General features: G+C 39.5%; 2 protein-coding genes across 2 annotated transcripts in view; both read right to left on the bottom strand.

Annotated features, from left to right (window-relative positions):
• Nucleotides 1-10,482, bottom strand: part of mosmoa (modulator of smoothened a) — a 59,310-nt gene extending 48,828 nt beyond the window's left edge. The window contains exon 1 of the mRNA XM_056237228.1: nucleotides 10,270-10,482. Within this exon, the coding sequence (XP_056093203.1) occupies nucleotides 10,270-10,375 (106 nt within the window). The 5' untranslated portion in view covers nucleotides 10,376-10,482. The remainder of the gene's footprint in view (nucleotides 1-10,269) is intronic.
• A 1,582-nt stretch (nucleotides 10,483-12,064) lies between these two features.
• Nucleotides 12,065-24,447, bottom strand: LOC130072207 (cytochrome b-c1 complex subunit 2, mitochondrial). The gene is made up of 14 exons (XM_056237221.1): nucleotides 24,327-24,447; nucleotides 22,128-22,229; nucleotides 21,904-22,053; nucleotides 21,200-21,264; nucleotides 21,053-21,109; nucleotides 20,124-20,248; nucleotides 19,934-20,031; nucleotides 19,794-19,851; nucleotides 17,466-17,558; nucleotides 17,190-17,389; nucleotides 16,050-16,130; nucleotides 14,039-14,115; nucleotides 13,702-13,855; nucleotides 12,065-12,351 (listed from the first exon to the last, which is right to left on the bottom strand). The coding sequence occupies exons 1-14, from the start codon at nucleotides 24,357-24,359 to the stop codon at nucleotides 12,268-12,270; spliced, it is 1,377 nt and encodes a 458-aa protein (XP_056093196.1). The 5' UTR covers nucleotides 24,360-24,447; the 3' UTR covers nucleotides 12,065-12,267.
• Between the last annotated feature and the right edge of the window lie 2,195 nt (nucleotides 24,448-26,642).

Below are 26,642 nucleotides of genomic sequence, written 5' to 3'. Positions count from 1 at the left end.
AATTGTGTGTTATAAAGCCAGAACTGAGAGATATAAACCCACAATTGTGTGTTATAAAGTCAGAACTGAGAGATATAAACCCACAATTGTGTGTTATAAAGCCAGAACTGAGAGATATAAACCCGCAATTGTGTGTTATAAAGTCAGAACTGAGAGATATAAACCCACAATTGTGTGTTATAAAGCCAGAACTGAGAGATATAAACCCACAATTGTGTGTTATAAAGTCAGAACTGAGAGATATAAACCCACAATTGTGTGTTATAAAGTCAGAACTGAGAGATATAAACCCACAATTGTGTGTTATAAAGTCAGAACTGAGAGATATAAACCCACAATTGTGTGTTATAAAGCCAGAACTGAGAGATATAAACCCACAATTGTGTGTTATAAAGTCAGAACTGAGAGATATAAACCCACAATTGTGTGTTATAAAGTCAGAACTGAGAGATATAAACCCGCAATTGTGTGTTATAAAGCCAGAACTGAGAGATATAAACCCGCAATTGTGTGTTATAAAGTCAGAACTGAGAGATATAAACCCACAATTGTGTGTTATAAAGTCAGAACTGAGAGATATAAACCCACAATTGTGTGTTATAAAGTCAGAACTGAGAGATATAAACCCACAATTGTGTGTTATAAAGTCAGAACTGAGAGATATAAACCCACAATTGTGTGTTATAAAGCCAGAACTGAGAGATATAAACCCGCAATTGTGTGTTATAAAGTCAGAACTGAGAGATATAAACCCACAATTGTGTGTTATAAAGTCAGAACTGAGAGATATAAACCCACAATTGTGTGTTATAAAGCCAGAACTGAGAGATATAAACCCACAATTGTGCGTTATAAAGCCAGAACTGAGAGATATAAACCCACAATTGTGCGTTATAAAGCCAGGACTGAGAGATATAAACCCACAATTGTGCGTTATAAAGCCAGAACTGAGAGATATAAACCCACAATTGTGCGTTATAAAGCCAGAACTGAGAGATATAAACCCACAATTGTGCGTTATAAAGCCAGAACTGAGAGATATAAACCCACAATTGTGTGTTATAAAGTCAGAACTGAGAGATATAAACCCACAATTGTGTTATAAAGCCAGAACTGAGAGATATAAACCCACAATTGTGCGTTATAAAGCCAGAACTGAGAGATATAAACCCACAATTGTGTTATAAAGCCAGAACTGAGAGATATAAACCCACAATTGTGCATAATAAAGCCAGAACTGAGAGATATAAACCCACAATTGTGTGTTATAAAGCCAGAACTGAGAGATATAAACCCACAATTGTGTGTTATAAAGCCAGAACTGAGAGATATAAACCCACAATTGTGTGTTATAAAGTCAGAACTGAGAGATATAAACCCACAATTGTGTGTTATAAAGCCAGAACTGAGAGATATAAACCCACAATTGTGTGTTATAAAGCCAGAACTGAGAGATATAAACCCACAATTGTGCGTTATAAAGCCAGAACTGAGAGATATAAACCCACAATTGTGCGTTATAAAGCCAGAACTGAGAGATATAAACCCACAATTGTGTTATAAAGCCAGAACTGAGAGATATAAACCCACAATTGTGTGTTATAAAGCCAGAACTGAGAGATATAAACCCACAATTGTGTGTTATAAAGCCAGAACTGAGAGATATAAACCCACAATTGTGTGTTATAAAGCCAGAACTGAGAGATATAAACCCACAATTAGAGCCCGACCGATATGGATTTTTGGGGGCCGATACCGATACCGATATTAGGGAGTAAAAAAGTCCGATACCGATATATCGTCCGATATTATTTATGTGTATATTATAATACAGTAGCAATATTATTTATGTGTATTATAGTACAGTATACCAGTCAAAAGTTTGGACACTCTCCTACTGGTGTGTACAAACTTTTGATGGGTACTTTACACAGTATAAACAGAATAAATATATTTTATAAACACGTTTTGCAATGATCACTCAAATGTGGTGATCAAACACTTGTGTGACACAGATATGTAATGGAGGCAGGGGGAATGATAGAATGAGAATTATACAGCTGAGCTGTAACCAAACTAGTTTGCATTGCATGTTATATTATATTATATTATATTCTAAATACTGTTGCATAATCTTCACTAACGACTTTGTCTTTTAATTTAGTCATAACTTGTATCAACAAATATATAAAAAGTGTCACTGACAAAACCTTATTATCTTCTATTTTTAGTCTTAATTCCTCCAATCTCTACCAGTGGAGGAAGAACTCAGATCTTTTTACTAAAGTAAAATTAATAATATAATGAAAACGTTTTAATTACATGTACAAAAGTACAGTACTACTATTTTAAATAATTAGTAAGCAAAATGTAGGCTACTAAACGTGAAACTAGGCTACTCTTAATGCAAAATGGCCCTATATAAAGTGTTATAATTATATAAATTATTGGAATATTGCTTGATGTTGTAACGTAGCGTTATTGCTCGCGTCGCAACAGCTGTTTACAATAACCAATGGTTTCGGACACCACTAAAACCAGCGCCTTATCAGAACTCACAGCAACAACACCTTCAGTGCAGCCGTTAGTCGAGACGTCTAGAAGTGGATCAAAGACACCATTTCCCTGCGAGAGCCGAAACAATGCGTGATCATCATCAGCCAATCAGCAGCTCACTCCGGCCTCAGACCCCTCACACACAGGACAGGACAAACACTCATGATTTACCATTCACAGGAAGCAAACCGCCTGACACCGGCTCACAAAGAGCCGATTCACTGATCACACTAGACCTCCACGAGAAGTGCTCGTCTGCGGGACGGGCTGACTCTAGCGACGCGGCCCTGACGCCTTCACGGGACTCATCATCAGTGCTTTGGCTGATTTACTGTTCATCGCTAGGGTTTTTTCTTCGTTAGATACAGTCAAACCCAAAATTATTCAGACACCAGAAGATACAGGTGAAACTCGAAAAATTAGAATATCGTGCAAAAGTTCATTAATTCATTAAATGATTTCAGTAATTCAACTTAAAAGGTGAAACTAATATATTATAGACTCATTACACGCAAAGTGAGATATCAAGCCTTTATTTGTTATAATTTTGATGATTATGGCTTACAGCTTATGAAACCCCCAAAGTCAAAATTAGAATATTGTGAAAAGGTTTTCCTAAGCTCTAAGCCATAATCATCTATTTTTACAAAAAAAGGCTTGAAATAATACTTGCATGTAATAACTAATATGTTTATATAATATATTAGTTTCATCTTTTAAGTTGAATTACTGAAATAAATGAACTTTTGCACGAAATTTTCAGAGTTTCAACTGTATATTTGTTTTTCTAGTGTGTGCAGGACACTATAGTTCACTTATGTGAGTGAGGAGAGCAAAATAATCCCTAAAACTCTTCATACAGTGACTACCAGTAAAATTTGGGACCGGAAATTATTCCGACACTTTGAGCTGAGCATGTTTTGCTGAAGTGTGTTTTGTCTTTAATTGCTAATGCTCTTTTTACACACAGACTGAACAACATTAAGCATTGCTTGGTAATCGGTTGAGCTAAACTGGTATTATCTAATTGTGTAGTTAAATTTAACAGCTGACAGATACTCAACATAATTCATCTGTGAGAGTCTAACCGAAGGACGGACAAAACCACTGAAATATCAACTGATCTGATAACTGAGTTTTATTACCATTTTCTAAGCTATAGCGAATAAACTGTGATAATGTGAGAAATGTCGAAGGTGTCTGAATAAAGTTTGGTTTGACTGTAAATCTCAATCTAAAGTTGAGTATCTAACATTCACAAAATTGGAATAACAATCACATTAACAATTTGTGTGTTTCCATCGCGCGTGTTCAAGAGAACAAACATCACTTCCTGGAAATTGAATTGGTGTAAAACATCAGTCATATAAAAGGAAGCTGTTGCAATCGAGTCTCTTTAATCCTCCGTCATAAATGATAAATGCGTCTCAGAGCGACAGATGAAACGCAGCAAACACCATCATGTGATCCAGTAGGCCATCATTACACCAGATCCTTCTCATGACAGACTTTGGCTCAGGCGTTTCAGAGCGACCAAACCAACACGTGAGATGCTGTGATGCGATTGGTCCACTGGTTACTCCAGTTATCCAATCACAGCCTCTGTTGAGGCGAAGAGAGTTTTTTTTTTGTTGCGCATCAAACGGATTTATTCGGTAAATGTGTTTCCATTGTAATTCATACGCATGTCTTCTTATCGGATACACATGTCTCAATTGAGAGCATATGTTTTTTTTAGGGATGCACCGATCCGATACTCAGTATCGGTATCGGCTCCGATACTGCCATTTTTGCCGGATCGGGTATCGATCAGACGAGGCCGATCCAAATCCGATATTGTGCGTATATTCTGTGTTATTGTTAAGCCCCACAAAAGGCACAAAAACATTCTAAAGTACCATAAAGTTTTCGTGCACTCTATTATAAGTGTTCTGAAGCCCTTATGTGAGATAAAAATTAATATTTAAGTCATTAAATTCAAGATCACGTAAACTTTTCCCTCTCGCGGCTGTCAGTCATTCTCCATTCAGCATTCAAACAGCGTGTCGCGTTCGGTTACAGTCAACGATGAAACTCTCTTCAAGATGATTCAATGTTAATATTATTATCCTTGATCTGTAGATAAAGCTCTATGGTTTCGCATAAAACAACTTTATCTTGCTGGACTTTATTGCTGTAACTTAATCCTGTTACTTTCTACCGGGTGTCTGTTAGATCACAACAATGGAGTCAGCTGCACTATAATTGTTCTTCACGCGCACAGTAACTGAAATTTAAAACTGTTAAAAGAAAAGGCTCAATAAACTATTGCATAGATAGATACTGTATAATACACTACGCATCAATATGTCTTTCCTTTGTGCTTTGAACTTTTCAATGCGGACTCGACGCGCTGCGCGCTGTGACTCTGTGTTGCTTCAAGCGCATCATTCTGCGCTCGGGATGCGCATACGCGCTTTGTGCCGCACTGTATTGGAGCCTTTCATATCACAGTGACGCAATGAAAGATTATTAATTGCCTTTCTTGTTCTGTCCTATCTATCATATGTTGCTGCCTCATTAAACAGCTGTGCGATACATTAAAAACATGTCTCAATTTTATTGATCTTGTTTTTCATGAATATATTTTACAACAATACAAAGAGCAATGTGTATTATCCACTAATCTAGTTTATAATAGCATTTTTGTCATATATGATCATATATTTTTTTGATTTGTTGTTTTTCTTTATAATGAAGTTGTCTGTATAAGTAGATTGTGTTTAACACACAAAAGAGTGATTATCAGTTCAACACACAGAGTTATAAAAATTCTACTTGATTTAAAAAAAAACTGCGCTGGTATCGGATCGGTATCTGTATCGGTCGATACTCAGAATTTTTGGTATCGGATCGGATCGATTCTGAAAAAGATGGTATCGGTGCATCGCTAGTTTTTTTATGTGCATTTCTTGAAATTATGAGCATGTTGGCGTTTCCATCCAGCGATTTTCTTACGCAATATCCCAAAACGCACATGAGAATAGTTGGTTGGAAACATAGCTATTGTTAAGCATTATATTATATTGCCATATTACACTCCAGTAATATATTGCAAAGCATATCGTGTGTGTTTGGATGCCAAAACATGTGTTTGACTCCCAGTGGATCCATCACCCATTTACTAATTTCATAACAGCATAAAAGAGTAGTGGTTTATATCGGCCGATATTTGGTATTTTTTGTAAACATCGGCTGATAAGTTAATCCGGTGTGTTAGAAGCGGGACTTTTATTTTGCCGGGCGTCGCTGCGAACGCCTGATCACACAGCGCTCACTTACAATTAGTGTTACCTAGACTTTATTAATAACAAAAATATGATTACCAGTGCGCACAAACTTACCAGATTACCGAGGGCCCTGTTACAGTGTTTACTTGCTGCTTATTCATATTTTTTTTTTAAACAATTACTTTATTTGTGAAAAATACTGTAAAAGGAATGCAGAATCAATTGCCATCTAAAGTATAAGCATGTTTACTTTAAATCTTTATTATTTACATTTATTTCCAATTTATTAAATATTAATTAAAATAAATGTATATAGGCTTTATATCGGCCGTCCTGCTTCTGTAAGATATCGGCCATCAAAAAAAAAAAAAAAAAAAAAATAAAAAAAAATTCGGTTGACCACTATAAAAAAGGACTATAAAATGAGACTAGTTTTGGGTAACTTTTCTTTTAATTACAAACTGAGAAAGAAAAGTAAACCAGACCCCTGGACACATTACAGAATTGGGCTGTGGGTTTGGTTAATGTGCGTAAGTGTTAATTACACAATGCTGTGGATCATAATTATAATCACTAAAACACTGTGCTTAATGAAAAACTAATATGTGTGTGTATATATATATATATATATATATATATATATTATATATATATATATATATATATATTTAAATATATAGCACACATTAGTTTTTCATTAAGTACAGTGTTTTAGTGATATATATATATATATATACAGGGCTCCAGACTAACTTTTTGCCTTGGTTGCACTGGTGCGCCTAACTTTTTTATTTAGGTGCACCAGCACAAAATTTAGGTGCACCCAAATGTTTCCTCGGCTCCCGTCGCCTTTAACGCCACAATTTCAAGCTCAGCTTTTTATCATGCTCCATATACATGCATATATATTATGTAAATGATTTTAAACAAGAATAAGGTGTAGGTAAATACTTTTTTTTAATTTGAAGCACAATTATATTGTATACAAAAAAAAATTGTGCTTCACTGAGCTGCCAAACTAACTATTTTGAGTCTCTAGCTCAGGCTCGGTAGGCTCACCGAGGAAGGACCAGGGCTTGGCATCTTACAGGGACTGGGGAGACGGGTGGCTGAAGTAGCTCCATGTCTGGGCTGTTGTCGGAGCATTGACCGGGGAGTAGGGATGGGTATCCATAAGGTTTTAACGGTATTACTACTACTCTTACCGATACTCCTTAGCGATCCGGTACTTTAACAGTATTCTTATCGGTTCTTTTTGTTTTATAAACAAAGATAAACAATTAAACAAAGATGCACATTATATAGGCCTACACAGTGCTTTAATTTCAGGAAGGTCTACTAACATTAGCTACTGTTCAAGTATGGTCTAAAAAGAAATCTAATAAAGTAATCAAATGTAAAATAACACTGCATATTTTATCATAGATAGATAATGCTTATTAAAGCTGAAGTTATTAATTCAAGAGCTGTGAATACAAGCCGGTCATTTTGACATATTTTTGTGTACATTTAATAGTTTAGACACGCACATGAAACCCAAAGTATAATTTGCTTGTCTCGTTACGTTCTGTTTTTAGAGCGCGCGTCGCCTTGGGAACAGCATCTCTTGTGCAGACTTTTGTGCTTTTAATAGCTCTTTTTATTATTAAACGCGTCCCGCAATTTAGCAACAGTAGCTGGACTGCATTTTACAACAATCACGAGCTGATTCTGTCGTTAAGTTTGAGTTTTAGGGAGAAGTGACAGCGCACTGCTGCGAATGGAAGTAAGCTGCGCCAGACCGAATGTGTCTGTAGTTTTTAATGGTTTTACCTCAATATATTTTTTTACAATCTTTGGAAGCCGAAATCTAAAACAAAATCAGACTAATATCACAGACCTAAAGTGTAACCAGGCTACGTTTGAATGTTTAGTTCTGCGTCGTCACTCATTAAGCAGAGCTGTCGTGTTTTGCGCGCTGTGGCTCCGCGTGAGATCTCTCTCTCTCTCTCTTGGACTGCGAATAGCAAAAATGGTGTAATATTATTATACACAGAAAAGGCTCGCAAGATAAATTTGTATTTTCTTAATTTCTCCAGTAAGTTACCGACATCAGAACTCACGTCCGAGCTGATCGATACAGCGGTCTTTCAGAAGTTGAATACCGGGTTTCGGTACCCATTCGTACCGGGCAGAGTGTTGGTGGAAACAGGCCTACTTTTCTAAAAGAAAAAACTCTATGGGTCTATTTCTTTTCATTGTTCGTCGTCTGTTTTCTTGCGTTTCTTTTGCTGATGCTGATTGCCGTAACTGATTCTCTGGTGCTCAGGTCGCAATTTCAGTCACACAGCACGGAGCAGTGTAGGCCTACCACAGCCAATCAGAGGCAAAGACCCGCCCTATCTCTGTCTCTGATTGGTTTAGACCACGATATGATCCAACCATGAGTGTGCTGTGAGTTCCGACAAAGGAGAACAAGCGCTTCGCTCATGGAAACTTGGCAGCGGACGCGAGGACGTTAGGTGCACCGGTGCGACCTTGGAAAAAATTTAGTCGCACCCTTACAAATTTTGGTCGCATATGCGACCAAATTGGTCGCACTCTAGAGCCCTGATATATATATATATATATAGCTAATTTGTTGACATTCAGCTATAACAACTTCTGGCCGCTGGTTTCATCATAAGTGTGGGCCACCGACCCCAGACAGTCACGTGGGCTGAATGAACCCGATAGGACGCGTGTGGTGAACATCGTGTGCTGAAGCGGACACAAAGGAATATCTTGACATGGCCGTGTGTGTTCTGACACCTGATTCAGCACTGCAGCGCGAGACTGTGTGTGTGTGTGTGTGTGAGAGAGGGCAGTGACTCGCAGTGGAGGATTGAGCTTGAACCCCTGCTGACCCACTTATTGAGCAGTCATGAATGCTGAACAAAGAGCAGCTGTTTATACACACACACACACACACTTTACATCTTTAATAATAACAGCGCCTAATAAATAACACCCGACAATAACTAAAACAGGCCTGCTGAATGAATGACTTGGGTAAAATCATCTAAAGCTCATATGCGCATGAAGAAGCGGTCAGATCATTACAATATCTATGGTTAAATATTAATAAAGAATCATGGTGCAATCTGTGACCTTTTGGGTCGCTCCTGATTACTGGATAATGATTTTAAACATGCTTATATGGCTTTTTTTTTTTGTATTACTGATTACCAAAATGTTTAATAGATGAGATTACGTTATAATGAAAAACAATCAATTGTATACGCATCTTTAAATGAGCTTAAAACAAAAAAAAGCAAGTTTCAATATTTAATTACAAACCAAACAATATTTTTGAGCTGCAAACTTTAGACCATTCTATGAGTATCAAATGACTGCGCTAAAGTTCACTGATATAGCAATGATCATGGAAACCTGTTGGGAAATATTAGGACTGTGTTGAAAATATCGATATTTGGTTTTTAAAAGATTCTCATTTTGATAAACATATATTGATTCTTAAAGGGTTAGTTCACTCAAATGAAAATGCTGTTCATCTTCAGAACACAAATGAAGATATGTTTAATGGTGGTAAATGGTAGTTGCGTAGTCTGTAAATGGAAGGACAGTAATCTCTCAGATTTCATCAAAAATATCTTAATTTGTGTTCTGAAGATGAACTATAGTCTTACGGGTTTGGAACAACATGATAGAGTAATTAATGACAGAATTTTATTTTGGGTGAACTATCCCTTTAAATCCAAAGATTTGATGTTTTAGTAGTCCGTCCTGTTTATTACAAAACACCTCCCATCCAATAAATCGCTTTGATATTTATTTATTTCAGGTGTATTTAACAGGGACAATGCACACTAATAATACATAAATAAATGTATAGTGTGCCAGAATTAGCCAAAAGGCTATTTTACATCCGCCGTCCCTGTGAAAATTATGATTTATATGATTCAGAATTTATTGTTATGATTTATAAGTGATATACTTTTGATATTAAAAAGCTTTAATCTATTTTCAGTCACTTTCTACGAAATTCAGGTAACAAATGATGCATGTACTGTGACTGATATGTTATATATATATATATATCCAAAAGTATCGAGATCAGAACTGAATCGCAAGCTTGTGAATCAAATCGTTCATTTTGTCTCAATAATACACAGCCCAGCTCTGCTACATTTGATTGCATTAAACAAACATTATAATAGTAAATGCTGATCAGCTCAAGTAACGTTAGTTCATGTACATTCAAATGCGATTGTGTGTAAAAAGACACAAGAACCAAATGGCCGTAATCATGCTTTTAACGTCAAGTTTAGATGTCTATCTTTATAATGTAATCTGAGCCAGAACTTTATTATTATCAGAACAGATGAGGACGAAGCTGGTATGTACACACATCTCTTTAAAGACACACACACACACGAGTTATTGATCAGATGTGGTTTCTCACCTGCTGACTCGCCAGTGTTGATCCAGTCCGGGTTGGCAATGCTCGCTATGGCAAATATATCCGCAGCCAGAAAGAGACATCCTGAAATAATGGTGAGTTTATCCATCTCAGGTGCCCTGGGCTCAGATTCAGGAGTGAACAACTGAGCTAGTCTCTCTACACTACAGATATATCAGTGAACAACAGCACTGCTCGAGTCCGCCCGCATGATACGCGCTGTGTGTGTGTGTGTGTGTGTTATGATATGATATGGCAAGAAGTCCAGCAGATTTATAGAAGGAAACACACGATCCCTAAAGACCAGGTTGTGTTTCTGATCTTCCTCCTGACAGTTGATGCTCCATCATCATCATCATCCTCATCACACACTGCGGGCTTCTTCTTCTTCTGTTAACGTAACGTTACTTGCTAACAGGCTACAGATCCTCCGCACGGTTTGTTTGCCATCCGGAGGGCCTACTTCCACTCGACGTCCACGTATCCATCTCAAATAAAGTCTCGATCGTGGGATTTAACAGCAAAAAAAGGCGTGAAAGTAACGAATTAGCGGCCGTTTTGGTCGACGGTGTTGTGGTCCATCTTTCAGCTCAAGCTGCGCGCGCAGCTTCACGGACGACGAGCGCGAGCACGGCTGCACCGCATCACTTTCGTGGCCGAAAAACTCGTCGAAATGTGCGGAGAAAGATCGTTAAACTGCGTGGATTCGTGAAGAAAGCCGCAGAAGCATGCGATGTAAACGCTCCTCTCTCGCGTCTTTCCCAATGACATCAAGCGAAAACCCCCACGCAGCGTCTGTCGTCAGACACAACAGGCCCGCGAGATCTCGCCGTCGTCTATGCTCTCGCGAGACTCATCCGCGTGACTAGAGGAGGTCAGTTCTGTGTGTGTGTGTGTGTGTGTGTGTGTGGGCATCATCAACATCTGTCAGCACTTCTGTAATTACCCACTTAATGCTGGCAGGAATCTCAAAATACATTTCATGAACAATATATGCGTTATGGACGAAGGAGAAAGAGACAATAACGTGTTTGTATTATGAATGACGAGCAGCGGGGTCCAAAAAGCACGAGATCGCCATACAAATGCGTTTAGTTGCGCATTCGGGCACCAATTATATCATGTGCTTATGTTTACATTACAGATAAAATAAATAAAAAGGACAATGTAAAAAAAAAACCTGATATTAAGCAGACAAAAATGAAGATAGACACTGGAAAATGTTTGTCTAATGTATGAGCATGTGGATGGATACTGCTCAAATTACAATAGAATATAATCATAATTGATTTACATATGGAAATAGGTAACAAGTAAGTTAGTGTTCATTCTTCAGTAACCTTATGACAAATACTCAATACAAGCCAGGAGAAAAGTATGTTGAAATTTGTTTTTATTTTTATTGACTGATCTATGACTAGAGTTTAAATTTAAAACTATATAGGTTAGTTTAAATATATATATATATATGAGAGATACTTTTAACACATTTATGCTAAATCTTTGACTTAATTAAAACATGCCTGGTAATGTTTTAATTACAAAAACGCATTAATCATGCATGACCTTATTCTAGTGAAATAAAGAGTTTTGGTGAAATTATTTTTTTTAAATGCATCTTTTGTTGTAGTCTTTTACTTTTAATAATTCACACATACCTTTTTAAAACCTTACACACTATGTTATTTCCCCCCACGTTTATCTCCTCATTGTCTCCCTCCTCCGGCCACCGGAAGAACTGACACAGATAGACATTTATGAAAGAAATATTTACAGATCATGAAGCAGACGAGCAGTGTTTATGACCGATAGACTTGCTTTAATGAATGTACAGCACATATACAGTGAAAAGGATGGCTGTGTTCTCAGTAAACCATTACTAAAGACCAGACTTCATGATGAACAGGCCAAAAAAACACAACCGTCAACAGTAATCAGGATTATTTTTACACTTGAGGAGGCAGCTGCACAATGTGTGCACTTTACACTAGGACTTTCCCCTCACAATTCATCAACAAATGGTGTGTTGGCCAGATGTCCACAACTTGACATGGTCTTCTTGCTTTCAACAAACTTCTTTGCAGCCTGTAGACAAAACAAAAGAAAAGATGTTTTTTTTACTGCTTTAACCATTTCACGAACAAGTGAAGCCACTGGCAAACCCACCAGGTGAGCTATTAGCTTATATTATTAGTCACGAGAATTGTTTATTTAGATCACTAATATAAAAAAATAACGTAAAAATCTTTCTGACTCCACAAGCTTTTGAACAGTGGTGTAGTTTATAATGGGACTGACGCCACAATCGGACTGAAAAACCCTCAATCAGTCCGACTAGCTTGAATTTGAACCGAAAGAAAAAGATTCCAGATAATACTGTGAATTTTTTTCCCGGATATTCTAAATTCGAATAGTTTTAAAAATCTGAATTTCGAAGGTGAAAATTAATATTAGAATGTGGTGTTTTTTCCTAAAGTGTAGGATACTGCACTGACTAAATAGATATTGCATGAATACGGTAGGTTAGATACAGCAGATTCGTGCACTGCAGGCTTCCACTGGTTTGATCATTTACCGTTTCATGTCAAGGAAAGGTCCATGTTTACCACAGCACAGCTCGCTCGGAGCGTTCAATGTCGGTTTAAAATACTGTAAAACTTCAATTAATGTGAATAATATTTGTTTCAATCACTGAATGAAGCCTGGTATATTTGGGACAGGAGTCACGACCTTTAATCGCTTGCACAAAACTCTTGATCAGCACTCAACATTTGTTTATTGTTGTTGTTCGTTTAAACCGTTTTGCGCAGAGAGCGTGAGGGCGAGAGAGAGTGCCTGAGTGCGAGTGAGAGTGAGGTCTGCGGTCTTGGCCATTTGTGTTGGTAATACGTTGTCAAATATGTTTAAACTTAAATAAACTACCTATACAAGTAGTTATGTCTCTTTTTATGAATTTGTCGTGTTATTGACGTAATTGACATTGACAAAATGCGCAACCAGATGTTCGAATACATGTTTTTTTTTTTTTTAGGGAATATTTGAACGTCATTTTTGAGCAATTTTGACAGCCCTACAGGCAAACGGCTAGAAGTGACATTAGCGGCAATCCACCTGTCACTCAAGTGGCCACACCCTTAATTATGCAGAACTTTAAGGCTCAATTTAATTTAAACTGATTAGTTATAAAAAAAATTCACCCCCTCACAGTTTTCATGAAGGCCAAAATTAGCTTTATAGGGCAAAAGCACTTTTTGAACCAGGCTGAAAACACATTTTTCTCAGCTGTAAAGTTGGACATATTAACATGGGTGTCTATGGGAGTGACTCTCTTTTGGAGCCTGTCTCTAGTGGCCAGTCGATGAACTGCAGTTTAAGTCACGTTCGTGTTGCTTCATGAGAGCGACCGGACAGTTGCCGCTCGGTTAAGAGTCTTACTTTGAGCACGTCGCTGGCGGTGAGGGAGTCGATGGCCTGCGCGACAGACTCTGGTGAGCTGTAGGAGCCGCTGCTGATCACCTGAACACCCAGCTCCTCCAGAAGACCCTCCGAACTCTCCAGGGACATCAGGTAATCCGCCTTCAGCTGGGTCCTACACACACACACACACACCAACTCTGAGCTTTATGAAAGCCTGTCGTTTTTATAGAAATATTTCCTGTAACTACAAGCATTTCATTTGCATTAGTTCAGAAGGCACTGATTATTCGGCAGTGCATTATGGGTGTAAAAGCTTTGCCAATGCAAAGACTGGTGATTTGGTCAGCTGACTCACTTTGCTCTGGTGAGATCCTCTTCGGTGAGTTTACCTTCAGCCACAGCCGTCACCTGTGCCACGGCTGCATTGATCACCTGCAGAGAGAGAGAGAGAGAGAGAGAGAGAGAGAGAGAGAGAGAGAGAGAGAGAGAGAGAGAGAGAGAGAGAGAGAGAGAGAGAGAGAGAGAGAGAGAGAGAGAGAGAGAGAGAGAGAGAGAGAGAGAGAGAGAGAGAGAGAGAGAGAGAGAGAGAGAGAGAGCATTGGGCATTTACTGTTAACATGCTTTACCAAACTGATGTGTTGTGGTCAGAGTGAGGTGACAATAACAAAAGTGTGGTGTCAATGTGCCAAAGCATTGCGGAGATACAGCCTCCGAGTCGTTTTGGTATCATTTAATCAACTTTGTTGATGCGGTAAAATGAAACCGGTTTGTCTATTGACATGAAACCAGTGTTGCCAGATTGGGCGGGTTCCCGCCCAATTGGGCGGTTTTGAATTTGATTGTGCGGGTAAAAAAGGGTTTGGGCGGGTGGTCAAAATGTGGGCTGGTTTGGGATCATTTCGGCGGTTTTCAAACATCTACATTTTAAAGTCTAATTGGTTAAAAAAACGAAACTAAAGTGCATGTAGTCCATAAAATCAGTCATCATGACATTACTGTACACACACGCTCATGCAGGGTCAGCTGGCGTTAGTGTTGACATCACCGACGAGCACGCACTTTTAGCCAATCAGCGATCCAGGCAGACGCGATTGAGCGCGAGTTGTAGCTGTATATTCAAGTGATCGCTAAGGCAAAGTGACATAGCCTATACAAAAGAGTGTACAGTAGTGAGCAACTCTAAAAAACGCACACGTGGAAGGAGATCACTCTATGGTGAATAACTCTGAGAGGAGAGCACAGTTGAATGACTTGAATTGAAATAAAAAATGGGACGATTCCTGTCCATGTCATATGTGCACACTAGCCTAACCAAACATCTGCAACTTTACACCATCCAGACTGCACTCTACTTGTCCCTGACAGCTGCTGAAAAAGGTTTGAATCAACGATGAATCCGTTTTGACTGCTAAATTCTGCGTTATGTTCTGCAATGTGTACTTCCGAGGGTTAAAGTCATCGGTTCATTTCTTGATTGCCGTTTTGACAGTGTCCACTTGGACATTTTAGTCATATTGGCTAATTCTCCTTAATTATTGCCCTGTTTTGATCTGTTTTGCTGGAAAATTTATTTATTTTTTATTTTATTTTATCATCAACATCATTTTGTTTTAAGGAGATACAAATTGTGCTTATCAACCTTAAATGACATGGTAATGAAATTATATCACATTATTTTGGCAGTAAAATTTTGGGCGGTTTTTTCTTGTAGTGGGCGGGTTTTGGTGAGCTTTTGGGCTGGAAATCACCGTCCCAATCTGGCAACACTGCATGAAACCCGTAACTTTTTGCTAGCAGAGTCTAAAGATATATGGTGAAAATCGAAAACACGGTCTAGAAAGAGTTAAAAAAGTAGACCAGTTTCATTACAATAGGCTAATTTAATCAAAAGTTAATGGCTCGTCAGCGCAGACATAGCGTGGTTGCGCTTCAGGCGTCCCGGGTCCGAGTGACGATCCCGCCCCCCTCTCTCTTTGCCCCACGTTGCTTCCTGCCCATTCTGAACGGTCCTCTCTCAAAATAAAATAAAGTGAAAATGGCAAAAATAAATCTTTAAAAAAAAGAAGTCATTAAACCTTTTGGAAATTTCATTATAACTTTTAACCACAAGGTGGCGCTGCCCCGAAACTAGTACTAGCACTGTCGGCATGATTCAAATCATAAAAAAAAAAAAAAAAAATGTGTGTTTTATTTTGCAAACCACGAATGAGAATCTTGCAGGCGCCCCTGAAAGGAACATTTCACCCACATTCAATTGAGCTCCATTACTGTGTCAATGTTGCAAAATTCATCAAGTATAAACTAAAGTCAATTCAGATATAAAGCAGTGTTTTGAAGTGTTGTGTGGGTTTGTTGAACACACTCACCTCGCGCGCCGAGTCTGCCTGAGAGATGATGTACACCCCGAAGAGCCCAGAGTCCGAGTACGTGGAGCTGAAAGCCGTGGCCTGCGCAGAAAACACACCAGAAGCATCTCAACTGCAGCAAGAGTAGTGCTGGGCGCTATATACCGGTTCATACCGAATCCCAGTGTTTGTTTTTGTTATGATATCAATTTTTAATATACAGCAATACTGGTGTATATCGCTTTACCAATGTTGGGAACGCGGTTATTTGAGAGGGTATTTTCACTGTTACACTGTGGCGATGCACATCTGTGTGTGTTACTACACGTGACGGTGGAGATGAATAGGATAAACTATTATAGCTGTCAAATTATATTACAGTGTTTCCCATACATTGGTTCACAATATCCACACAGCCCGCCACAAATAGATTTACCAAAAGCCTTTATCGTTGAATAAACACGAGCGCTGCACGTTTCAAAGTCAAAATGTGGCACGGGTGTTTTTATATGAATGTATCTAAAGTGAACTGACGGTCTTTAGAAAAGTTTCGATATTATTTTCATTTAATCTTTCTTTATCTTTCATGATAAAGCAGCGTTTATAAGCGCTGCGCTGCTTTGTGTGCAGCCGTTACCGGGGAAACCGCTTTGTGTACAGCCGTTACCGGGGAAACTGCTTTGTGTACAGCCGTTACCGTGGAAACCGCTTTGTGTACAGCCGTTACCGGGGAAACCGCTTTGTGTACAGCCGTTACCGGGGAAACTGCTTTGTGTACAGCCGTTACCGGGGAAACTGCTTTGTGTACAGCCGTTACCGTGGAAACCGCTGTTTCTGCCGCTCCTAAAACGCCTCCTGTTGGAGCTCTTTGTAAACACTGCAAACCTGTATTAATATTAGTGTGGATTTTGTCTACAATATTCCCTCATGACAGTAAAATAGGGCATTATAAGTCAATCTACTGCAGTATTCCCTCTCTCAATCAGCAGAAAATGTGGTTAACACCCAGTCATGCTTGAAACCCCCCCAAAAAAAGTCATAAACCGTGAAACCGGTATCTGTTTGAAAAATACCATGATATAATGTTTTGCCCAGCACTAAGCGCGCGCTTGTGTAAGCATGTGTCCTTCAGAGCAGTGAAGACACAAGAGCGTTCCTCACATCGAAGGGCTGAGCGGTGGCCTTGGCGATGCCCTGGCTGAGTCTGCTGGTGACGTTGGACCCTCTCTTGACGTGTGGTCCGGCTCCCAGAAGCCTCTGCAGGACACTGAAGGCGTTGGCCTCGGCGGAGCCCGTCACGGCCCCCTGACAGGCCATCAGCGCGTGGACCAGCCCTCCTCCAGTCTGCACACGCAGCTCTCCTGCAGAACACCACCGCTCACTCATCAGTCCCACACACACGATCATCACTGCAGGGAAACGCATGTGCTCACTCACCGCCACGGTAAACGGCTGCGGCTCCTGGTGCCCCGGCCCCTGAGTGTCCACTGAACCGCTCTCCCGCCTTCCTCAGAGCAGCATGACTGACTCCTACACACACACACACACACACACAATCATCATCAACAACATTCACTCATCACACGGTCTGGGCTAGTTAATAGAAGCTACAAAACAGTATTTTTGTCTTTTCGACATGCCCCTATTATGCTGTTTTAAAGGCTACTTATTTTGTTTTAAGGTCTCCAACAACATGTTTACATCCATCAAAGACCGAAAAGAACTTAAATTATCTCAGAATTGCAGCTTCAGCTCTTTTCTAACCGTGTGTGAACTGGTTCGATAAAAGATTCGGTCTATCATCTACTCTGCTCTGATTGGTCAGATGGTCCAGTCTGTTGTGATTGGTCTATTCTGGTATGATTGGTCAGATGGTCCAGTCTGTTGTGATTGGTCTGCTCTGCTCTGATTGGTCAGATGACCCAGTCTGTTGTGATTGGTCTGCTCTGCTCTGATTGGTCAGATGACCCAGTCTGTTGTGATTGGTCTACTCTGCTCTGATTGGTCAGATGGCCCAGTCTGTTGTGATTGGTCTACTCTGCTCTGATTGGTCAGATGGCCCAGTCTGTTGTGATTGGTCTACTCTGCTCTGATTGGTCAGATGGCCCAGTCTGTTGTGATTGGTCTACTCTGCTCTGATTGGTCAGATGGCCCAGTCTGTTGTGATTGGTCTACTCTGCTCTGATTGGTCAGATGGTCCAGTCTGTTGTGATTGGTCTACTCTTCTCTGATTGGTCAGACGGTCCAGTCTGTTGTGATTGGTCTACTCTTCTCTGATTGGTCAGATGGCCCAGCCTGTTGTGATTGGTCTACTCTGCTCTGATTGGTCAGATGGCCCAGTCTGTTGTGATTGGTCTACTCTGCTCTGATTGGTCAGATGACCCAGTCAGTTGTGATTGGTCTACTCTGCTCTGATTGGTCAGATGGCCCAGTCTGTTGTGATTGGTCTACTCTGCTCTGATTGGTCAGATGGCCCAGTCTGTTGTGATTGGTCTACTCTGCTCTGATTGGTCAGATGGCCCAGTCTGTTGTGATTGGTCTACTCTGCTCTGATTGGTCAGATGGTCCAGTCTGTTGTGATTGGTCTACTCTGCTCTGATTGGTCAGATGGTCCAGTCTGTTGTGATTGGTCTACTCTTCTCTGATTGGTCAGACGGTCCAGTCTGTTGTGATTGGTCTACTCTTCTCTGATTGGTCAGATGGCCCAGCCTGTTGTGATTGGTCTACTCTGCTCTGATTGGTCAGATGGCCCAGTCTGTTGTGATTGGTCTACTCTGCTCTGATTGGTCAGATGACCCAGTCAGTTGTGATTGGTCTACTCTGCTCTGATTGGTCAGATGGCCCAGTCTGTTGTGATTGGTCTACTCTGCTCTGATTGGTCAGATGACCCAGTCAGTTGTGATTGGTCTACTCTGCTCTGATTGGTCAGATGGCCCAGTCTGTTGTGATTGGTCTACTCTGCTCTGATTGGTCAGATGGCCCAGTCTGTTGTGATTGGTCTACTCTGCTCTGATTGGTCAGATGGCCCAGTCTGTTGTGATTGGTCTACTCTGCTCTGATTGGTCAGATGGTCCAGTCTGTTGTGATTGGTCTACTCTGCTCTGATTGGTCAGATGGTCCAGTCTGTTGTGATTGGTCTACTCTTCTCTGATTGGTCAGACGGTCCAGTCTGTTGTGATTGGTCTACTCTTCTCTGATTGGTCAGATGGCCCAGCCTGTTGTGATTGGTCTACTCTTCTCTGATTGGTCAGATGGCCCAGTCTGTTGTGATTGGTCTGCTCTGCTCTGATTGGTCAGATGGCCCAGTCTGTTGTGATTGGTCTACTCTTCTCTGATTGGTCAGATGGTCCAGTCTGTTGTGATTGGTCTACTCTGCTCTGATTAGTCAGATGGCTCAGTCTGTTGTGATTGGTCTACTCTGCTCTGATTGGTCAGACGACTCAGTCTGTTGTGATTGGTCTACTCTGCTCTGACCATTGGCTGGCATTATGCAAATTTGTAACAAACCTATGTAGGTTCAGCAGGAAGTGACTGGAATTACTGATGACTCGTTTCAGACTCGGTTCTTTCTTTTAGGAGACAAAATCTCCATTTATCCTGCACTTTGATCTTTAAAACTTTGCAGACCATTTACATTAACAGCTATAATACACACCACATGAAAGGCAATATCCGAAGAAGCCTTGTGTTTTATGTATAAGAGCAAACAAACCACATTTTTGACCAAGCAAGTAGACTTGCATGAGATTCAAGAGAAAGTCTTACCTAATCCAACGAGAGCCATCCTGGCACTGGCGTAATTATTGGCGAAGAACTGCTGCAGCTGGAATTGAAGAGCAGAAGGAGAAGAGTTAGCAAACGGCTCAGGAAACACAACAGATGAAGAGCTGCGGTCAGCCACTCACAAGATCAACGCCGATCCTCCCCACCATGTGGTCTGGACAGTACAGCGAGTTGGATAACGCGTTCTTATACGCAGCTTCATGCAGCTTCTCAATAACACCTGTGCAGGGAAAACACACATCAGCGTCAGACTCCGCGTGTCCTCAGATGACGTCACACACTCATGTCTGCTGGTATCGGTGTGTGCGGTACCGATCTGTGGGCTCTGGTCTGCAACGGCCTTGTCGATCTGGATCCTCGGCGAGAGGTCAGACAACTCCCAGGGTCTGAAGTCAGGGGCAGTGGTCACATTGATCAGGTACTCGATCACGCCCTCACTACACACACACACAAACACACACACACACCATTAGTTTTCAAATCCAATCTTTTAGACCGTCATTTTGCAACTGCAGTATCTGCTATATCCACATTGTTTGCCACAGTAACAATAAAAAAATTAGCAATTCTTGATGCCAAGGAGACATACAACTAATAAAACTGAATACTGACAAATAATCTCACACAATGGATTTGAGTAAAATACACAAAATAATAATGATAAAACTACTGATTTACTTAGTTAGGGATTAAAGTTCGCAGTTGATTTAGACTTAAAACAAACAGACATTTTAAATGATAGTTAACCCAAAGTAATAAATAAATAACTGAATAAAACTATACATTTGAGTCTGTTTTAACAACTGCCCAATGGCTTCAGAAGACTCACGTACAATAGGAGTGTTTGTTTCAAGGTTTTTCAGAGTCGACTCAGACTCCATTTACTTTACATCAAAACCGGGTAAGCCATAATAAAAGATTCAAGTCATTATTACACACTCAATTTTTTTCTTTACTGACACAACGCCTTAAATTCCCCTTATTAAAGGGATAGTTCCTTTTGTGTACATAGAAAAAGTCTTAGATCTTTGAGTTCAGCTCATTAAAAATGGGGGCAAAAACAAAAGTGTTGTGTTTTTAGGATGGATCCTGATTGGCTGACAATGTTTATCGTTTATCAGCCGAAAGTGATTCCAACGATATTGTTTCTCTGTGCCGTTATCGTAATATTCGGTGTGGTTTTTAAAGCTATATCTACGCTTTCACACACATCTACTGCTTATTTCCTGCGAGATACTCACAAATCATCCCGTAGACAGTCCAGAGAATACACCATGTGTTCCCTCGAAGACGTCACGCTAAACACCAGCAAGTGAAACCGGACAGTGAGAGGAACGATAGCGTGCGATACAGAAAGTATTCAAGGATAACTATAAGAAAAAGCTGACCTCAAACTGGCTCCCGCTGCCTCCAGACCCCGACAGATCCTGAAGGCTGACGCACCTTTAGTGGTCTGAAACACACAACACACTTATACACACAGAAACATCCCCTGCACGTCTGATCAACTCACACAGAGCAGATTCAGTATGATTGCAAGAGCCAGTACGCTAGATTTATAATGTGTTGTAGTTCCACTGTTGGCCACTGGGTGAAGTGTGGGTTTTAATAGGTATATAGGAAGTCAGGTGTAACGGACTATAGACAGAACAAATACAATAAACCTCACTGCTATATAATTGCTATGCGTGTCCCTGGACCACAAAACCAGTCACATGGGTAAAACATTTTTAAAATTGAGATTTATACGTTTGGATTTGGCCGAAATACAACTATTTGAAAGTCTGGAATCTGAGGGTGCAAAAAAAAATCGAAACATTGAGAAAATCGCCTTTAAAGTTGTCCATTTATGTTCGCGATTGTGCTGTATCACTCACTAAAATAAATGTTTTATATATTTACGGTAGGAAATTTACAAAATATCTTCATGGAACATGATCTTCACTTAATATCCTAATGATTTTTGGCATACGATAATTTTGGCCCATGTAATGTGTTCACCATGTAATACACCCGTGCGACCTGTGGCTGGTTTTGTGACTCAGGGTCACATATACTGCTATGTATTCATTGCTGGTGTGTGTGAACGCACCAGACTGCCGGCTAACCGCAGCATGTGAGTGGCTCCCAGGTTTTCCGCGGTCTCATATCGACTCCCGGCTTTCACAAACACGCCGACTTTAGAGGCGGGGGAGTAGTTCTCCAGAGAGGCCACGAGGAGGCCGCTGGGCAGCTTGGACACCTGCAGCAGACCACAGCGTCAGAAGAGCAGCAGGGGTCATGTGACCACACACACACACACACACACAACTTCACCTGGACGTCCTGTGGCGTCAGGGCTGGTGGAGCTGCAGGCTTTCGGGTCAGCAGAGGTTCGGTCAGCGCCTCGCTCCTCCTGGCGGAGGCGTAACAGCGTCTCTGGGGAAACACTCACTGTGAGAACACCAGAACACCCCTTCGTGAAGCTTACGACAAGATTTGTGGGGGGAAAAACATTTCATAGATTTTTTTATTATTATTAAATTATTAAATTGCATTATTATTATTGGTTGTTTATGAATTAAATTAATTAGACATTCTTTTTAATTAAACCATTAAATTGGAATCTAGAACACAGATAATTTCATAAAAAATAAAACTGAATTTGAGGAAGAAAAAAAATAATTATGTCATAAATAAATAAAAAATTCTCCAAAATTCAGTTTTATTTTTTACCAAATTGCGTTTTATTTTATTTTTCTCCATTCAATTTTTCTGAATTCTTTTTTTTTCCTTTTAATTTTTGGGACATTTTAATGGTTAAATAAACTTTTTAGTAATCAAAAAGCATGTCTAATTAATTGAAATCATGAAACTTTAAAATGTGTTAAAGGTTTGACAAATATTACATGTTTATGGCACTATTAAATATTAAAATTTTCTTCCTCAAATTCCGCTTTATTTTTTTTACCAAATTCTCTGTTTCATGGATTCCATTGTAATGTTTTAATTAAATTAAAAATAATTAATAATCAAAAAGAATGTCTAAATAATTGAATTCATAAAAACAACCATTTAAATAATTAAAAAAATAATTTCTATGAAACATCTCCCCCCCCCCCCCCCCCCACACACACAAAGTATGTGTTGTGTATTTTCTCATAATCAAATGAAGACATAAAACATTAATTCAATTTATCTTTTAATCATATGAAATGAAACAAACTTTTTTGTCAAACAACATAATGCACAAAACTGAGCTTTATACTGTTAAAATTAAAATGTGGAAGAAAATTGGATTATTCCTTAAAGTTTTGATGATTTAATATTATTATTATTGATAGTGTTATTTAATTGAGAGGTATCTAAATTCCACTGTACAAGAGTAATGTATTTCTTTACTAAAAAATAATTGTTTTCTATTGTAATACATTTATAATTATATAATTCAGAGAAGAGATGTCACTGCAAAATACTGCAATATTCCATAAACAAATAACGATTGTCAATTTTGATTTAATGGTGACTTTAAGACTAAAAAGGAATACCTGTCAAACGCTAACAACTCGAAATCAAAATCTGATCAATATGAGTCGACATAACATAAAAACATCGACTGACTTCAACTAAAATAACTAATTAAAGGGATAGTTCACCCAAAATATAATAAAATGTCATCATGTTGTTTTAAACCTGTTTGAGTTTCTTTCTTCTGTCGAACACAAAAGAAGATATTGTGGAGAATGTCGGAAACCAAACAGTTGATGGATGGTAAATAAAAAGTAAATAAAAAGTCAACGGGGTCTGTGAACTGTTTGGTTTCCGACATTCTTCAAAATATCTTCTTTTGTGTTCGACAGAAGAAAGAAACTCATACATAAGGGTGAATAAATGATGGCAACGTTTACAGTTTTAGGTGAACTGTCCCTTTAAGAAATGTTGCGCAACCCACTTGCCTTAATACATTTAAAAAAAAGAGTAAAATCAAAAGGCCTTTTATCAGTGTAGAACATAAACATTTAACCAAACGTTTATTTTTTAATTTGTCAATTTTCAATATTTTTTTCAAACCTAGAAATCACAATTTTTAAATTTAATCCCTGATTTCCCTCGGTTTTCCTATGAACCCAGACTCCATCATCATATTGTTTATGATCTAAAGGTCTCATCATGATCCTGGACGATGATGATGATGACCGGGTCAAAGGTAACATGTGACTGAAAGTACAGTATCAGTGTGTGTGTCACGGTGACCTTCATCACAGAAACAGCAACAGATTCACAATAAACCAGCACTATCAGGACACCGGGATCTGCCGGGTCCGTGATCAGTGTGTTCGGGTGTTTAATAAAGAGAGGAAAGTTTCCAGCGGCTGCTCGCTGGCCAAACACCGGCTCATCAATGACACTAGCAGCATTAGCCCGCAACACTGCAATGAGACGCTTGTGGTGACCCTAAAAAGCGCGTATGTGTTTAAAACACGACATTTAAACAGCGGGGAGCAAGCCGTGCAGTGTGAGAGAAGGAGGACTCACGGAGAGATGAGCGAAACCTCTGAATCCCGTCATGACTCTGTTCTCTCTTTCAGCCGCGGGGAAACACTGCTAATGCTATGGCCGACCCGAGGACCTACCCACAATCCACTGCGCCGCAGCCACGCTGACATATATGGACACACCGGAAGTCCCGCAAATAAGCACATACTATGGCACTTGGAGTCGGGACTCGGGACCTTGTTATTACGGGGACGTTTTTGGTTTTGTAAATCAGCTCAATCTTGGTTTGCTTTTGTCTAAATATTTTATAACATTATATACATTTTAAATAATTTAACATATTTTATTTTATTTTCAAATTTGTTTTATCCACCCAGAATATTCATTCACACACATACACACACACATATATATATATATATATATATATATATATATGTGTGTGTGTGTGTGTGTGTAACCCAGTGAGGGTTATTATTAAGTACCTTAACAGCTATTTACTGCTATTTATTTTATTAAATATGTATTTATATGTTTTATGGGTCTGCGTGTTCATTTAATATGTACTGCCCCTTTAAGAGTTACATGAAAGTTTGATTGGGATGTACATGCTAAACACGTGTCTTTGCCCAGCATGCTTGTCCATTTATTGGTGATTGGTTGTTGTTTTACTTATTCCCGCCTCTGTGAAGATAAGCGAACTTCTGATTGGAGAGGGGGAGAGGGAGATTTGCCGATCGTGAGTAGGAGGGAGATTTGCCGATCGTGAGTAGGAGGGAGATTTGCGATCGTGAGAGGGTGAGTTCTGTTAGTTGTGAGTTTAAGACTAAAACATAAGGTGAAAACAACGACTTAATCAGTGTTTTAAACTTTTATCCAGCGTTTTGAGGACTTTCGTTTTCTTTGCCTGTGTGTTTTATACTCCGCACAAGAGTATAATATAAGAGTTAAGGGTTCTCTGAGCCTGCTTCCCAGCACAGCACGAAGCTTCATTATAGAGGCTGAGAGTGAGAAACCAGAGGGCAGTTTGTCTTAAAATAGTGATCTGAGTTTAATTAATTCCAAAGACTTGTGAATCGTGATTTGTATGACTGAGTTAAAGTTCCGGGGTCCGGACCTCGCTGCCCTGCTACTGGTTGCCAGGAGACAACAAGACGATCAGCCGCTTCCAAGTAGGAAAATCGCGGAGTTCATCGGTTTGTTCAGGTGATCAGTTGATTTATTTTGGCTCATTCGAGTGAAGAGGCCATTTGCTGTTTTCAAGGCCACAACGCTCCCCAGCAACTTAACAGGCCTGCAACGGGGTGGGTTGTTTTGACTGGTGTGTGTGTGTGTGCCCACGCTTTTAAATCGACTGTTGTTCTGTTATTTTGGTGTTTAATACTGTTGTTTGTGGTTTTGATACGACCTAAGTGTACTATGGGATACTGATTGTTCCCCATTGCATTTATCTGTGTCTGCTGTTATTTCCATGGGTCAATGAATATTATTTGAGGTGAAATTCATTTAATTTACGAGATCAATTTTCTGAGAATTTGTGAAGTACAACAGGTATTTGGACAGGTATTTATCGAAAGTGATATACACTTCTGACTTTTGATAACTCATTCCAGGGTATATTAATACCATATTCATTTATTTTATTTTATTTTTGTGGTTGATTTAGGGTTTTCTCTGTTGGGTTCATTCCAGTCAATATAATCACATTACTAAAATAATATAAATATAGTTAATCTGGGTACAGTAGTGAACTAGGGTAATAGGAGGGACATCATCATAAAGTCGAGAGACAATTTTAGAACCTGCTCCACCCTATTAAAGGTCAAGGGTAGGGGCGCTACATAATTTGGGGGCTCGCCCGAGATGTTACTTCCTTTTACCCTGATGAAGACAAAAGAGACACTGAAAACAAGAGCTTAGTTATATTTTAAGCGTAAATAAGTTAACTGATAATTATCTGCCTGAAGTTTCAGCATGGCCTTTGGAAGTAGCCCACTTCTGCTCGCTGAACTCTCCAAATGGTGTAAGGAGGCAGAGATTGAGGAGCCTCATGCTATACTGTTGATTGGCGTACCTGCAACTACCGAAGTAGCAAGTATTGAAGATGCTGTTCAGACTGTGAAAGTTTTTGGAAGAGTGCGAGTTAGAGACTCAAGATTGAGGCCAAGTCCTGGTACCCTCTTGGTGCTACGTGAGTGTCGTGAGGTCATCGACCCTGCCCACATTCCAGCTGATCTATTGCGGCCTGATGGAGAAGAGTCGTGGAAAGTGGTAGTGGCACCTGTTGATGTTTCAACCTCTGAGTTTTCCAAGAAATTGTCAAAGTTCTTTACAGATGAAGGAAAATCTATGACT

Source organism: Rhinichthys klamathensis, unplaced genomic scaffold (genome assembly GCF_029890125.1).
Source record: "Rhinichthys klamathensis goyatoka isolate OS25496 unplaced genomic scaffold, OSU_Roscu_1.1 h1tg000484l_1, whole genome shotgun sequence".
In the NCBI taxonomy this organism is placed as follows: Eukaryota; Metazoa; Chordata; class Actinopteri; order Cypriniformes; family Leuciscidae; genus Rhinichthys; species Rhinichthys klamathensis.
The sequence above is the reverse complement of the archived record's forward strand: the minus strand, read 5'-3'. Positions and strand labels throughout refer to the sequence as shown.

Excerpts from the sequence above, each read along its gene's own strand:
- LOC130072207 (XM_056237221.1), bottom strand. The coding sequence starts at position 24,359 with ATGACGGGATTCAGAGGTTTCGCTCATCTCTCC. Across the intron at positions 19,852-19,933 it reads GGAGGATCGGCGTTGATCTT|CTGCAGCAGTTCTTCGCCAA; the intron begins GTGAGTGGCTGA and ends CTTCAATTCCAG. Across the intron at positions 12,352-13,701 it reads CCGCCAGCGACGTGCTCAAA|GCTGCAAAGAAGTTTGTTGA; the intron begins GTAAGACTCTTA and ends TTTTGTCTACAG.